This window comes from Chiloscyllium plagiosum, unplaced genomic scaffold (assembly GCF_037043375.1).
Source record: "Chiloscyllium plagiosum isolate Xiang-an unplaced genomic scaffold, Cpla_swu_hap1 HiC_scaffold_38, whole genome shotgun sequence".
NCBI lineage: Eukaryota > Metazoa > Chordata > Chondrichthyes > Orectolobiformes > Hemiscylliidae > Chiloscyllium > Chiloscyllium plagiosum.
In genome coordinates this window covers 46,129,186-46,143,450 of record NW_028270176.1, presented here as the reverse complement: position 1 = coordinate 46,143,450, position 14,265 = coordinate 46,129,186, and the positions used below count along the sequence as shown (strand labels likewise).

Here is a 14,265-nt window from a genome sequence, read left to right as displayed (position 1 = left end):
AGAACCTTCTCCTTCTCTCTTTTTTTCTTCCTCTCTGTTCTGTCTTGCTTTCTGTTTCTTCTCTCTCTCTCTCTTTCTCTCCCTTTGTTTATTTTTAAATTGCATTTTCCTCAATTCTAGTTTCAGGTTTTTTTTTCTCACTCTACTGCACTTTTCTGTGTTTTGGCACATCTTAGTATTCAGAAATTCCCAGACAATTTCAGCTTTACTTTTGTCCTTGGGTAAATCTAAATCTAACTTCCTTGCTAATTCTAAAAGTTTGGTCTTTATCTTTCCTTCTAAGATTTCGTGATAAATTTGAGAATCATCTTCAAAACCCTCTTAACTTTTTAAAAAGCCATTTCTCTCACTTTTAATTTAAACAAACACAAGCCATAGGAATTAAACAAGTTGTCTCACTGACGTTTTATTTAAAGATTTCAGACACGAACGTGCAAATGTTTAAATATACTTTGTTTTCTTTTCATACCTCAAATCTATTCAAATCTGCTCAAACCTCAGTCTGGATCTGTCTAAACCTGTTCATATCGTGGACGAAAGCCCCTAAGCTCTTACGACACAGGGTGAACCGCTCTCCTAATTTAAACCAGCCGCACAGAAAAAGTTCACCTCATGCCATAATCTGTTAAATTTCGAAACACAAAGATCCATTTACAGAGGTCACAATTTAAAGTAAAATTAACAATTTTGTTAATTAAGTCCAACAGAGAATAATAAAACAACAACTATTTAGAACTCCCTTCGGTTGAACGTATCTTTGATCTCCCACTCTACAATACTGGTTCGATCAAACAAAAAAAAACGATTAAGGTTTACAAAAAATTATCACGTTTCAAAACCAGTCAACGTTGTCGAGTCTCCTTTGTATACTTTCCTCTGTAGAGTTTTCTCTCGATTGTCATCGATGTTCTGCTGTGTAAACCTCTTCTAGACAGGTACCTTTCGGAAAGGCCTTCAACTTGCAGTCTATCTTTCTGGATGTCCTTGGCAGTTCTCCCCATAAATGTTCAAAATGTCCAGTTTTATACCTCTAAACTTCGGACCATTTCATTGATTTTGAAGTCACCAAGTATTTCAAACTCATATTGATTTCAGTGTGTTGGGGCAAAATTTAAACTGGCGGAAGTTGAATTGGTTTTCGTTTCGTGGCAACTCAGCTATTGATTTCACAGTAAAATGTTACATTTAACTTCTTACAGAACACTTTGTGCCAGCTTCCCGTCTCTCTTAAATGTAACATATATCTCTACACCTTCATAACAATAACTTTTATCCGCCTTGCATAGCTTTCCATAAATTTGATCAACTTAGTAAGTTCATATAATAGTCTTTTCTGTTCCAAAAAAGCCCAATTTTCTCTCATCCTTCCTTTACCTGAATCCTTCTTTCCAGTGTGTGTGTGTGTGTCTATGTGTGTATGCATGTGCGTTTATATGTGTGCATGTTCTTGGACTGAGAAGAAAGAATGAGATGTTATCATATTCTCATATGAAAGAGTAAATGTGCAACGTTTCCAAGCTTTCTGATATAAAAAAAGATGTAAAAACCTCCTTTATTCATGGACTGGGAAAGTGAACAAATGATGTTCATTGACCGAACAGCAATAATGAAATGAACCTTTACAGGGATCATTGAACGACCAAATAATTAGTTTTCTCTTGAGAGTCTAAATTCGACTTTTTTTTCAATTCTGTTTTGCACACGTTTTTATCAATATGCAATCAACATTGGTGACAAAACCAGAAGTTGCTGGAAATGCTCAGTAGTTCTGTCAGTATCTGTTGTGAGAAAGCAGATTCAACATAATGTAGAGGAATGGATCTGGGTTGTTTGTATTTTGCCAATAGTGGTCAGCGATATGCCGCTTAGGTGCATTAGTCAGGGGTAAATGCAGAGTAACAGAGTAGGGGAAAGGGTCAGAAAGCGGTAATCTTCAAAATGTCAGCGTGGACGTGCTGTTTGAAATGGCCTGTTTTCCCACCGTAGGGATTCTAGGATTCTATGATTTCTTCATAAAAAGGCAGGTCGGTGCCAGGATCAAGAATGTCTCTGAGCATGCTCAGTGCATATTGAAGTGGGAGAGTAAACAGCTAGCGGTCGTGGTTCACATTGACTCCAATGACAAAGGTAAGAAGAGTTAAAGTTTGAAAGGTCCTGAAAAGGAAGTTAAGGGAGTTAGGAGTGAATTTAAAAGCAGGATCTCCAGGATTATATTCTTGGGATTACTCCCCGGGCATCTGGAAGGAAGACAAGGAAGAGAAAGATAGTCGAATTGAATATGTGGCAAAGAACTAGTTTGGGAGGAGGGTTTCTGATTTTTGGATTATTCGGATCGCGTTCAGGGCAAGTGGCAACTGTACGAAAAGGAAAGTGTGCACTTCAACTGGATGGTACCCAACATCCTGGAAGGGAGGTGTGATCGTGCACATTTAAGCTAATGATACAGGAGGTTGGGAACCAAAGCAGCAGGTCAGAAAATGAACAGAAAGTAAAGGTTTGTCAAATAAACATGCAGAGCCATTTTAATGACCATGCTGAGGGAACTAATCACAACAATTTAAAAAACTTGAGTTGAAAGTTGGAGAAAATGATAGGCTCACTATTATCAGGGATCAATAAATAAGGATGGAGCGCCTGTGTACACAAGTATTAAAAGAGCAAGCTAAATCGGTAGAACTTTTCGAACTAAATGTGTGCAGTATTTGTAATAAAATGAATGAGCTGATGGCGCAAACAGGTATAAATAGGTATGGCATGGTGGGCATGACTGAAATGTGGTTACATGAAGGTCAGGACTAGGGTATTAAATTTCCAAGGCTACTCAGTATTCAGACAAGAAGGTACAGCATGTGGAGTGCCTGTATTCGTTAAGGATTATGTCCAAGTTGTATTAAGAAATGGTATTAGCACGTGGGACAAAACTAATGAATCATTCTGGTTTGAAATAAAACACATTGAAAGAAACCTATTGTTAGGAGCATTTCCAGCCCACAAACTACCCCCCTCCCCCCCCCCCCCCGCCGGCCACGACAAATTACTTTCATGGTAGGGAATAGCATGAACCAGGAAATAACGATGGTTTGAGACAAGAGCACAAGAGTGATTATGGTAAAGTGAGCATGCAAATTGACTGGATTAATGAATTTGGCAAGCGGAGCCATCAAATAACGATTCGTCGAATATATGATGGATTATTTCTTTGACTAACATGTAATGGAACCAACCAGAGAACTGGCTTTGGTATTACGTAATGAGGAAGGATTGATTAATCATATTGCAGTACAGGATCATCTTAGAAAGAGTGACCACAACATGTTGGAGTTTCACATTCAGACTAACAGCGAAGACAGAGTCACATGGGAGATAGTTAGTGTTGGACAATGATAGTTTTACTGGCCTGAGGAAGGGCTTGGCCTGAATGGACATGTCAAAACAATTAAAGTGCAAGACATTTGAAGAACAATGGCAACTACTGTGGGAGATAGTCAAAACTCCTCAAATAAAGTGTAATCCTGAGTGGAAGAGGAATTGTAAAAAGGTGAAAAGCAATCAATGTCTTAACAAGGACGTCAACAACAACATGAAGGTTCTTGTCTGGTGGTATTATCGCTGACTGCTAATCCAGATAATGTTCTGGGGACATGGCTTCAAATGCCGCCACGGCAGATGGTGGAATTTAAATCCAATATGAACCTGGAATTAAGAGTCTATTGATGATAATGAATCCATTGCTCATTGGTGGAAACACCCATATGCTTCATGAATGTCCTTTAGGATCGGAAACCACCATCCTCACCTGGTCTGACCGACATGTGACTTCAAACTCACACAAATCTGGTTGACGCTTAACTGCCTTCTGGGAAATTAGAGACAGACAATGGCTGCTGTCTAACCAGCGACACGCTCATCCTTTAATGAATTAAAGAAAAATACTTTACTTGTCAGCAAATGGTTACTGAAAACATAATCAAAACGGCCATGAAGGAAATGAGATGAAAACATAAGAAATGATAAAGAACACTTTTCTGAGTAGTCAAAAAGTTTAAAAATGCTGAAAGCAAAGGTTGGCCTTTTAGAGGATGAAAAAAGCGAGGTAATAATGGGAAACCCAGAAATGGCAGAGGTAAATCAACAGTTCTGTTTTCACAGTGCAAGATAATTTCTTCCCAAAATTTAAAACAACTGCAAAGGATCATGATGGAAGTACTATGACGAGGAAGAAGCTATTAAATGCATTGATGGGTTCATAGGCAGGTCAGACCCTCGGCCTGCAGTCGATCATATTAAAGGATGTAACAGCAGAGATAGTGGATGTGTTAATTAGGATATTCAAAAAAATCCTTGAATTCTGGAACGGTACCGATGTATTGGAAAATTAATAATGTAGTACTCGTTCCCAAAACAGGAGATAGGCAAAAATTCACAAACTGTCGACCAGTGAGTTTAACCTCTGTAGTGGGGAAGTTTCTTCAGTCAACCGTAAAGTAAGAAATAACTAAACACTTGGAAAACAAAGATCAATTCACCAGGGTCAGCACAGTTTCATGATGGGCAGGTTGTGCTTGATAAACTTGCTGGAGCTCTTTGAGAATGTAACCAGCAAGGTGGATAATGGGGATACAGCAACTGCTGTACATCTGAACTTCAGAAGGCATTTGACAAGGTGCTGCATAAGGGACTGATCTAGCCGGTTAGATCCAAGGAGTTAAGGGTAGAGTATTGAATTGGATAGAGGATTGACTGACTAACAGAAAGCAGAGCATCATGATAAATGGTCTTTCCCTGGCGAACTGAAACTATTGAGGTGCTTCAGACCTGCCTATGCTCCCAAGCATTTCCATGGATTGACTTGGATGTGTTTTGTGGGATAGGGATTGTGTGTTCCGGGCATGAATGGGTGTATAGCAGGGTAGGGTTTGTCAATGTGAGTGGAAATTTAGGTCTAGGCAGAGTAAGTGCAGTGGTTAGTCTGAAAGAGGAGGTTTGGTGGTGAACTGCGTATCAGTTTGATAGTTATTAAAGTTAAAGATTACTTGTTCATTTCTCAAATCACATTTACGTAAATACTCAGCTGTAACTCTCCAAAGTCTCTGAACCTTAATGGTCCTCCATTTTTCAGAGACCTCCAGAATTCAGATAATTGTAAATTAGATGTTTCAACTTCCAGCCAATTGGCATGAGTTCAGCCATGACAGCCATCCTCCCCGTCTCAGTGCTCAGCTCCTGCCTGTGCGGCTGCTGCAGTGACCTTCCTCCCAGAGAGAACATTCTGCCTTGCATTGATAAGTGAGGAAGGCTCACTGGACCTGATTTCCAAGTATGGGGACGGCAAACACGAGGGGACACAACTTTAAAGTGAGGGGAGATAGGGAAAAGACAGATGTCAGAGGGAGCTTCTTTACTCAGAGTAGTAAGGGTATGCAACGGTAGTAGATTCGCCAAGTTTAAGTACATTTAAGTCGTCATTGGACAAACATATGGACGTACATGGGATAGTGTAGGTGGGATGGGCTTCAGATTAGTATGACAGGGCAGCGCAACATCGAGGGCCGAAGGGCCTGTACTGCGTTGTAATGTTCTATGTTCTATGATTCACTCTGATTTCTGTCCGGGGGTACTGCCAGCTGTTGGGTATTTCCAACAGCACGGCACCTAGTGGGACAGCACGCTGGTTCCGTGGTTAGTGCTGCTGCCTCACAGTGCTAGGGACTCGTGTTCCATTCCAGCCTCGGGTGACTGTCTGTGTAGAGTTGACACTTTCTCCCCATGTCTGTGTGCGTTTCTTCCCACAGTCCAAAGATGTGCAAGCTGGGGGAATTGCAAATGTTGTTTCAGTGATTGGGAGTTTAGGTGCATTAGTCAGGGTTAACTGTAGCATAATAGGGTAGGGGAATGGGTCTGGATGCGTTACTTTTCAGAGGGTGGGTGTGGACCTGTTGGGACAAATGGCCTGTTTGCACACACTGTAGAAATTCGATGAATCTGCATTTCCTTGGTTTGTATTTTGTGAAACCTCACTGCTCTTCACAGCAATCCAATGAAAGTTTCCGTTGGTGAGATCTTCAAACAGTTACTGGGGTGGCATCAGGATGTTCTTCTTCGTAAATTATATGGCAATGGTCAAGGTCGAGGGCATGTTTCTAAAGAGGGAACCAATGATCATGATCAGCAACTGTTAGGAATCAGAAATAAACCCCAGTTATGCTGGGAGCATATTGGCAAACGTTTACAGCTGAGGATACATTTGAGTAACTAACAAGGTCAAATTAACAGAAACTAACATGCTCAGTTGGTCATTCTATTGTAGAGACACCATCTCCCCCAACGCGTTATGGCCTGGTCTCCTCCTGTCAGGAGCACAACACCAGTTCTGCAATCTGTGGTTGTTTGGCGATGGACTATTCCCCTGACGTCACCAAGGTAACCTTGAAGAAAGGAGGGGAGCTGATCACGACTGGATTGAAGACTTACCCATCAGTGAGAAACAAGAAGGGAACCTACACCTTGAGCAGCCAGTTAACCCTGCCCGGGTCAGCGGCACATTGCCACAGCAAAATCTACTGTGAGGTTCAACACAGCGGGTCACACAAGAGCAAAGAAATGCCATGTCCAGGTACGTGTTGTGGGAGCTGAGATAAACAGAGCATCTGGGATTAATATGAATAAGGCATTATTTATAACCGTTCTCACAGAATCACCTTGTACAGCACAGGAAAAAAGGCCCTTTGATCCATCCAGTTCATGCCTATCAATAACAGCCACCTAACTGTTCCAGTCTCATGTGCCAGCACATGATCCATTGCCTTGCGTGACTTGCCCTTGCAAGGATGCATCTCAATACTTCATACTTATTATGAGGGGCTCAGTCTCTACATGACTTATAGGTGCTTTTTCCAGGCTAACACCACCCTCTGTTTGATTTTGCTTTCCCCTGAGATCCACTTGGAAGCCTCAGGCCTTACCTTCACCCTGTGCCCCTGAGGCATTGACCTGTCCATTAAGGGGAAAGGTTTCATCCAGTTTACCCTGTCCAAGCCTAAAATAATTCTAGACATCATGATAATCTTCTCCCTAATTCTCCTCTGCTCCAAGGAAAGCCCCTGTCTATCTAATCTAGTTTCATAACTAAAACCCTCCAACCCAGGCAAGATCCTGACAAATCTCATCAATACTGCCTTCAGTGTAATCACATTCCTTCGATAACATGCACACAACGCTTCAGTGTGGCCTAACCAGTGTTCTATTAAGTTCCAGTATCATCTCCCTACTCTTCATTGTCAATGTCTAGGCTAATAGAAGCAAATATCCTCCCACTTTCTTAGCCTCTTTATCCAGACGACACAGTACTATAGGGGATCGGTGGGTACATGCACCAAAGATCCTCAATCCTTTCCAGGGTTCCACCATTCAAAACATCATACCTCACAGATTCTTCTGCCGAATTACATCACCTTACATTTATCTGGAATAATTTCCATTTGCAACTTCTCTTCACACACAATCCTCCTGCAATCTCAAGCCATTAAGCTCATGAATTACCAACATAACAGTTTTCATTTCATCTGTGAATTCACTGGTTAATCCTCCTAAATTTGAGTCTCAATCATTGGTATGTAAGAGAAATAGCACGGAAATCAACATTAATCCCTACAGAACACCAGGAGACATAGATTTCCAGTCACGCAGACTCCCGATGACTATTATCCCCTGCTCCCATCACTCAGCCATTTCTAGATCCAATCTGTCAAATTAACTCGGATCCCATTGGCTCTGATTATTGCTATCATCTGGACATCGAGTTATCTCTCTGAAAACTACTATCAAATTGTTACACATGACTTCCTCTCAATAAAACCATGCTGAAAATTGTTGATTTATCTTCCAAATGAAGACTAATTTCACTTCTCAATAGTTTCCTTACCTCTGAGGCTAGCTTGACAGATCAATGTTTTCATTGTTTATCCCTTCCTTCGTCCTGCATAACAGTGCAAAGTTGGATAATCTACACTCACTTGGCACAACTGCTGTGTCCAGACAGGAATTCGAAATTATTGTCAGCAACCCAACTATTTCATCCTTTGCAACGCTCAACAGCTTGGTATACTTTTTATCTGCCCTAGAAATATAACCACTTTTCATTCAGCAAGACAACACAGAACATCACGTCATGTGTCCTAATTTCTGAAAGTACATCACAACACCCCTCCATGATTTCGGACCCCACACTGTCCCTCTAACTAGTGAACACTGACACAACACATTCGTTTTGACCACAACCTAATCCTCCGGCTCCACTCCAATAATAACACTTAATGGGCATTACTGTATCCCGAATAATTCTTTTATTATGAATGAGCCTGTAACTTTTAAAAAATTTTCCTTTATTTTGACTGCTATTATTTTCTCATGGTCCCTTTTGCTCTTCCAATTCCTTTGACTTTCAAACTCCCCCTTGCACGTTCTGTACTCCATATTAGTTTCTATTGTTTTGAGATTTCAGTATAGACCGGAAGCCTTCCTTGTTTCTCTTTATCTCCCCCTCCATGCCCTTTGGTGTCCAGAGCCCACTGCATTCTTGGTACCACGCAGTGGCTTCCTGGGAAATGTCCTCCCTGTGATTTTTCTATCTCTTTCTTAAATGTGTCACACTGCTCTAACTCAGATTTACCAATAAGTGTCAGCTTCCAGTCCACTCTGGTCAAGTCATTACCTGACCTTACTAAAACTGTCCTTCCCCTTTTCAGAACTTTGGGCCAATTTCTATTCCTTTGCAGTACAATCTGAAATCCAACTGATTTACGATCACTGTCTGCAAAGTGCTCCACCATTGATGTTTTACCCAAACGGTCGACTTCATTCCCTAAAGTTAAGTTCAGGTTCACCCCTCTCTTGCAAGGTCTGGATTAAAATTCTCTGTATTAAACACATACATTGTTCAAATATTCTCCTGGGGGCATTTTCAGAATTATGTTCCCTCTAAATTTTTGACAAAATGAATATCCAAGCCTATGCTGAGGAAGTGAAAAACATCTTTTCTCATTCCCCTATTTAATTTACATGTCTCTGAAATTTGCCCATGTATTTGCACTTGGTATTTTGGACCAACAGTAAGGTCTATCGTGCTCTCCCAGTAGTTATGTTTGCTGTGTTTTGGTTTTGAAGTACTGTCCATTTGCCTTTGTTCAGGAGGTATCCATGATTTCATTTCTCTTTACAGCCTAAAATACTCTTGTCAGAATTGCAACAGAAACAACACTCTGTTCCGCACACCCCTGCCCCCATCATTTTCTATCTTTCCCTGTCTCGCCTGAAGGCACTAAATCCTGGAATATTGAATAGCCGCTCCTGCCCGGCTCTCAATATGTCTCCGTGATAGCAACGGCATCATATCTTCATTTATGCCAGTAATTCGTCTGCCTTGTTCATCAGACTCTGTCATTAAAACGAATACCATCCAACGTTGCTATCTCCCTTCTGGTGTTACCAGCCTATAGTTTCTCTGCCTCCTTGACTCCCTTGCTGTGTCCTCTAAGTTTAGCCTTTCACATTGTCCTGCTGGGCTTTCTGTGTGGATCCCAGCTTCTCCAGCACTCTGCACAATTATGATTCTTGTATCCATTAACCATAAGAAACCTTGATATATGAGAACTGATTGTATTTGTTATGAAATTCATCGGATAATGTATGCGATGTGTTTCCTAAAGGTACAGATCCTCTCCAACCAACCCTTCTCCTAACTGTGAGCTCCAGTGAAGAAATCGCAAGCAGCAAGTTTGCAACCGTCGTCTGTTCAATCATCGAGTTCCATCCGAAGTCAATCTCCGTGAGTTGGTTGAAAAATGGCCGACCCTTGGATTCTGGCTTCTTCAAGTCTCCCGTGTGTGAGGCGAACGGGAACTTCTCGGTGACAAGTCGGCTGATGGTCCCTTATGGTGAATGGTTCAACAGTGCGGTCTATACCTGCCAGGTCACTCATGGAGAGAACACTCAAAGTAAAAACATCACCGCACTCCAGGGTAAGAGACACAGACTGAGAGAGCTACAAATCAATCTGAACTCTGATGTGAATCAAACACACGAATTTATCAGGCATAGTAAACAGCACGGTACAGCTTCTCGTTTCCCAACATGCCACGTATCTCATTTCAGTTTGAGTGTTACATTAGCATTGCTCATAATTCAACATTTTGGCAAGTCAGAAAAGCATGTTTCCTCTCTGTTGAAGATAGATATATAGACAGTGAGCTTTGTTAAATAGTTTGTTGCCTGACCATGCTGGGAGAGGCATTCAGAGTGCTGAATGCTTGCCTGGTAGCTGCTTCAAGGATACGTTTGGGGTGGAGGGGGATATTGGAGAGATATATGATTGAAACATAGAAAATACTGAGAGACTGAGGTCGAGTGAATGTGGAATAGATGCTTTGACTGGTAGGCGAGACTAGGACCCAAGGGCACAGTCTCAGGGTCAAAGGGGCACCGTTTAGAACTGAGATGGGGAGGGTTTCTTCAGCCAGAGGGTGATGAGTCTGTGGAACATGTTGCTGCAGAGGGCTATGGGGGCCAGGCCATTGTGTGTACTCAAGCCAGAGATAGATCGGCTCTTGTTTAGTACAGGGAGAAGGCAGGAGAATGGCTTTAGCCTGAAATGTCGATTTTCCTGCTCGTCGGATGCTGCCTGACCTGCTGTGCTTTTCCAGCATCATTCTGATCTAAACTCTGGATTGGCCTAACAGCCTTATTCTGATCCTCTATCAAATTGACGTGGTTAACATATGCAGTGACCCTTACTTGAAAATAAATCAAAATGCGTTCAATGCTTCATTCCCTGCTCAGGAATGACCTGTTGGTTGGACATTGTACGACATCGATTTTTATCTGGTACTGAGCTCTTTAACTTCATTTATGGGATCAGACCACAGACCAAGTGGCTATCACATTTGATGAACGGGGATAAATGTGATCTCACTGAGCTTCTTTAAGATGCTCTCTGTAATTAGTGGATGAGGCAGGAGAATAAATTCTGGTGGGAATGCTACAATAGGGATGAATGAACTAGGAACTCGAGACAGGCTGATTTAGCCTGTTTGGGGTGGTGATGTTTACACAGTGAGTAGTGGATGTCTATAAAATTAGTGACATTTCCATCGCGTTTGTAGATTAATTTAAGACGCTTTTGTTTGTGTTTTTTTTCTCTCCTGCTCTATGAAGAATTTAAAAAATGCAGCTTGGTAAATAAAGTGAAAGTACAGACCAGTTCTGAACTAACTGAATGGAGGGAAAGACTTAAGGAGATAGGTGTCTTTCTCGATATCCAATGCTGTACTCATGTCTTGTTTTCATATCTATTCCAAACACAGCCCACGAGGAACAATGACATAAATTAGAGAATGACATCACACCAATAACGCAAAGTATTTTTAATCATGTTAAATATAATGAACAGAATTTCCATGGCTGTTCACCGGTCCTGTAACACTTTAGAACTCTGCAAAGAGAATAATTATTATTTATTATAATTTGTCCAAAATTTGGGATCTGATTTGGCAGTCAGTGTGACCAGCAGCACTTGCACCTAAAGGTTATGAACATGGAAATGAACTCATTATTTCAGATTACTCTTGTCACAAGTATCAATAGATGGTCTGAAGTGAGAGACAAACTCTGAAAGAAAGGTCATTCCATGGGTTACATGATGGTATCTTCGATGATTTTACTTTTTTCACAGGTTTCACTTGTTACAAAGCCAGTGGTCTTTCGGAATAATTACACAGGGTATGTTATAAGTAATCACAAATACTTTCACAGATCAAAATACATCAACAATAGTAAGCATCGTTTCAGCAATAGTTGGAGTTGCCATTTTGAAGGTGGTGTCTTCACCCTGTGAAGGAGTAATCTGAAGATTGGCTGTTTGTATCAGAAATGGGCATTTTTCATTGACTTTGATTTTTGTTTCATAGAAGATACCGAGTGCCACCCTAACACCGTTAAAATCCTCCCACCGCCAGTAGAACAAGTCTTACTGGAGGCGACGGTGACGTTAACCTGCGTTGTGTCCAATCTTCCTTCTGGAGTCAATGTGACCTGGAAACAAGAAAAGAAGCCTCTGAAATCAGAGATTGCTAAGCAGCCTGGACAGAATCCCGACAGCGTGATCAGCAAATTAGACATTTCTACTGAAGCCTGGCTGAGTGGCGTTACTTTTGAATGTGTGGTGTACCATCAGAATTTACCGACTCCGCTGAGAGACTCCATCCACAAGGAGAAAGGTGAGCGGTAAGATTAAAGCACAAAGGAGCCCATGTGTAATCCAGATCCAGTTACATCAATGGAAGGCTTTGATTGAAATGAACAAACACCTTTGGGAGCATTAATGATGCATCTGATGGCAGGATAGCTAAGTACCTGATTAAGAAAAAGACTGACCAAAGGATATTGTATTCTGATTAAGTCAGATAAGGTGGGAAGAAGCCTGGGTTGTGATGTCACCATCAGCAATGACAAATGGACAGAATGTCCTCGTTGTGGGCTGGAAACATGGAGGTGACTTTTAAACTAAACTCTTTACTTCTTTTACTGAACATCATGGATACCATTCTGCTCCTTTAGAAAATGAAAGTGAATAAATCCCAAATTAAAAATGGTGTATTTTAATATTTAGTGAAATTGCGATGTTGATTCTGGATTTTTATAGTTGATTAATATTTATCTCAAATATTCTGCAGTGATTAATCCGCTGGAGCCATCAGTGTCGGTCCTCCTGCCACCAACAGAAGAAATCTCCGCTCAGAGGTTTCTCTCCCTCACCTGTTTAGTGAGAGGTTTCTCCCCCCGATAGATCTTCGTCAAGTGGACAAACAATGACAAGCCGGTGAATCCCAGTAACTACAAGAACACCGAGGTGATGGCGGAGAGTGACAACATCTCCTTCTTCATCTACAGCCTGTTATCCATTACAGCGGAGGAGTGGGCCAGCGGTGCTTCTTACTCCTGTGTGGTGGGACATGAAGCGATTCCATTGAAGATCATCAACAGAACAGTCGATAAATCCAGCGGTAAACCGAGTTTCGTAAACATTTCACTTGCACTGATGGACACTGTTAATTCATGTCAATAAAAATCTCAAAGTTACATTTAATAATTCAACAAAAGTAATAAAGTTTTTTTTTCCTCTAGTTGTGAGTTAAATACTGAATTAGTCGTTTCTCACTCTGACTTACATTGCATATGTGTAGTTAAAGTGGATTATTATCAGGTCTAGGACAAGTGTCTTGTGCAGTTAATGTTCCCTGCTCAGATACACCCTGGGTCAGAGACAGAGTAAAGCTCACTCATTGCAGGATTCCGCCAAGTACCTTATACATCCAAAATCCCTCTGTGATGAAATCTAACAATGTCCATTTTATGTCAAGAGTAGAGCACGAGTTTTGAACTTGGTGTTCTTGATTCCCCCAATTGGGCATTCTTACAAAATTCACGTCAGTTTTAAACTGCCACATTGTGCCAATTGGAAATGTAAATTTAAGAGACCTTTAAAATTAGTTTTGATTGGAACATACCAATCGTAAAGAGTGCAGAGCAGTTTGAATGTAACCTTTGTTTCTGGGGAACTGCCAGAGATCTTGCACCAATGCATGAGTTGACAGAATGTATCTTCACTTTCACACCAAAGAGAATCGACAGATAAGCTATTGTGGAGCAAAGGGAAGAGGGGAACGATGAATGGTCTGTCCTCTTGCTCCCTGCGCAGAGTTTTCATGGTAGATGTCCTCTGCAATGTAACCCAGTTACTAACAGGAACAGTCAGCTTCTTGCTTGCTGTCTAAGATTTAAAATTTCCATGCAAAATAATACCTTTGAAGCATGTTAACAAATGATTAACATTGATTCCCATAATCCAAAACTGGTGTTTGCATTGTCCCGGTTTGAATTCCATTGTTTTGTCTCAGTTTCCTGGAGCACATGGGATCAATTCTTTATTCGAACACCTGATATTATTTTGTTTCACATACAGAACACAAGTAGACATTTTCTGATAAACATATTCAGAAATGTTATCTCTGGGACAGTGGGGATTTGAACTCAGGCCTTTTGTCTCAGAAACAGAAATTCTATCACTACAACAGAAGAGTCGCTCATAAAACGCTTATTTCTCCACGATGATGGAAAATGTTTCCTACAACACCAAGGTCAGATCTAATTGTGGGCAATCCATTAAAATTAGAACAATAAAATTAGAATAATAAAAATTACAGTCTGGTATAA

The 14,265-nt window shown here is 41.0% G+C and overlaps 1 gene segment (V, D, J or C); it reads left to right on the top strand.

Annotated features, from left to right (window-relative positions):
* The window catches only part of LOC148139481 (Ig heavy chain C region-like), a 338,633-nt gene extending 325,466 nt beyond the window's left edge, over window positions 1–13,167 (top strand). The window contains 4 exon segments of the C gene segment in view: window positions 6,568–6,613; window positions 9,705–10,016; window positions 11,961–12,269; window positions 12,726–13,167. Of these exon segments, the coding sequence occupies window positions 6,568–6,613; window positions 9,705–10,016; window positions 11,961–12,269; window positions 12,726–12,838 (780 nt within the window).
* Window positions 13,168–14,265: the final 1,098 nt, after the last annotated feature.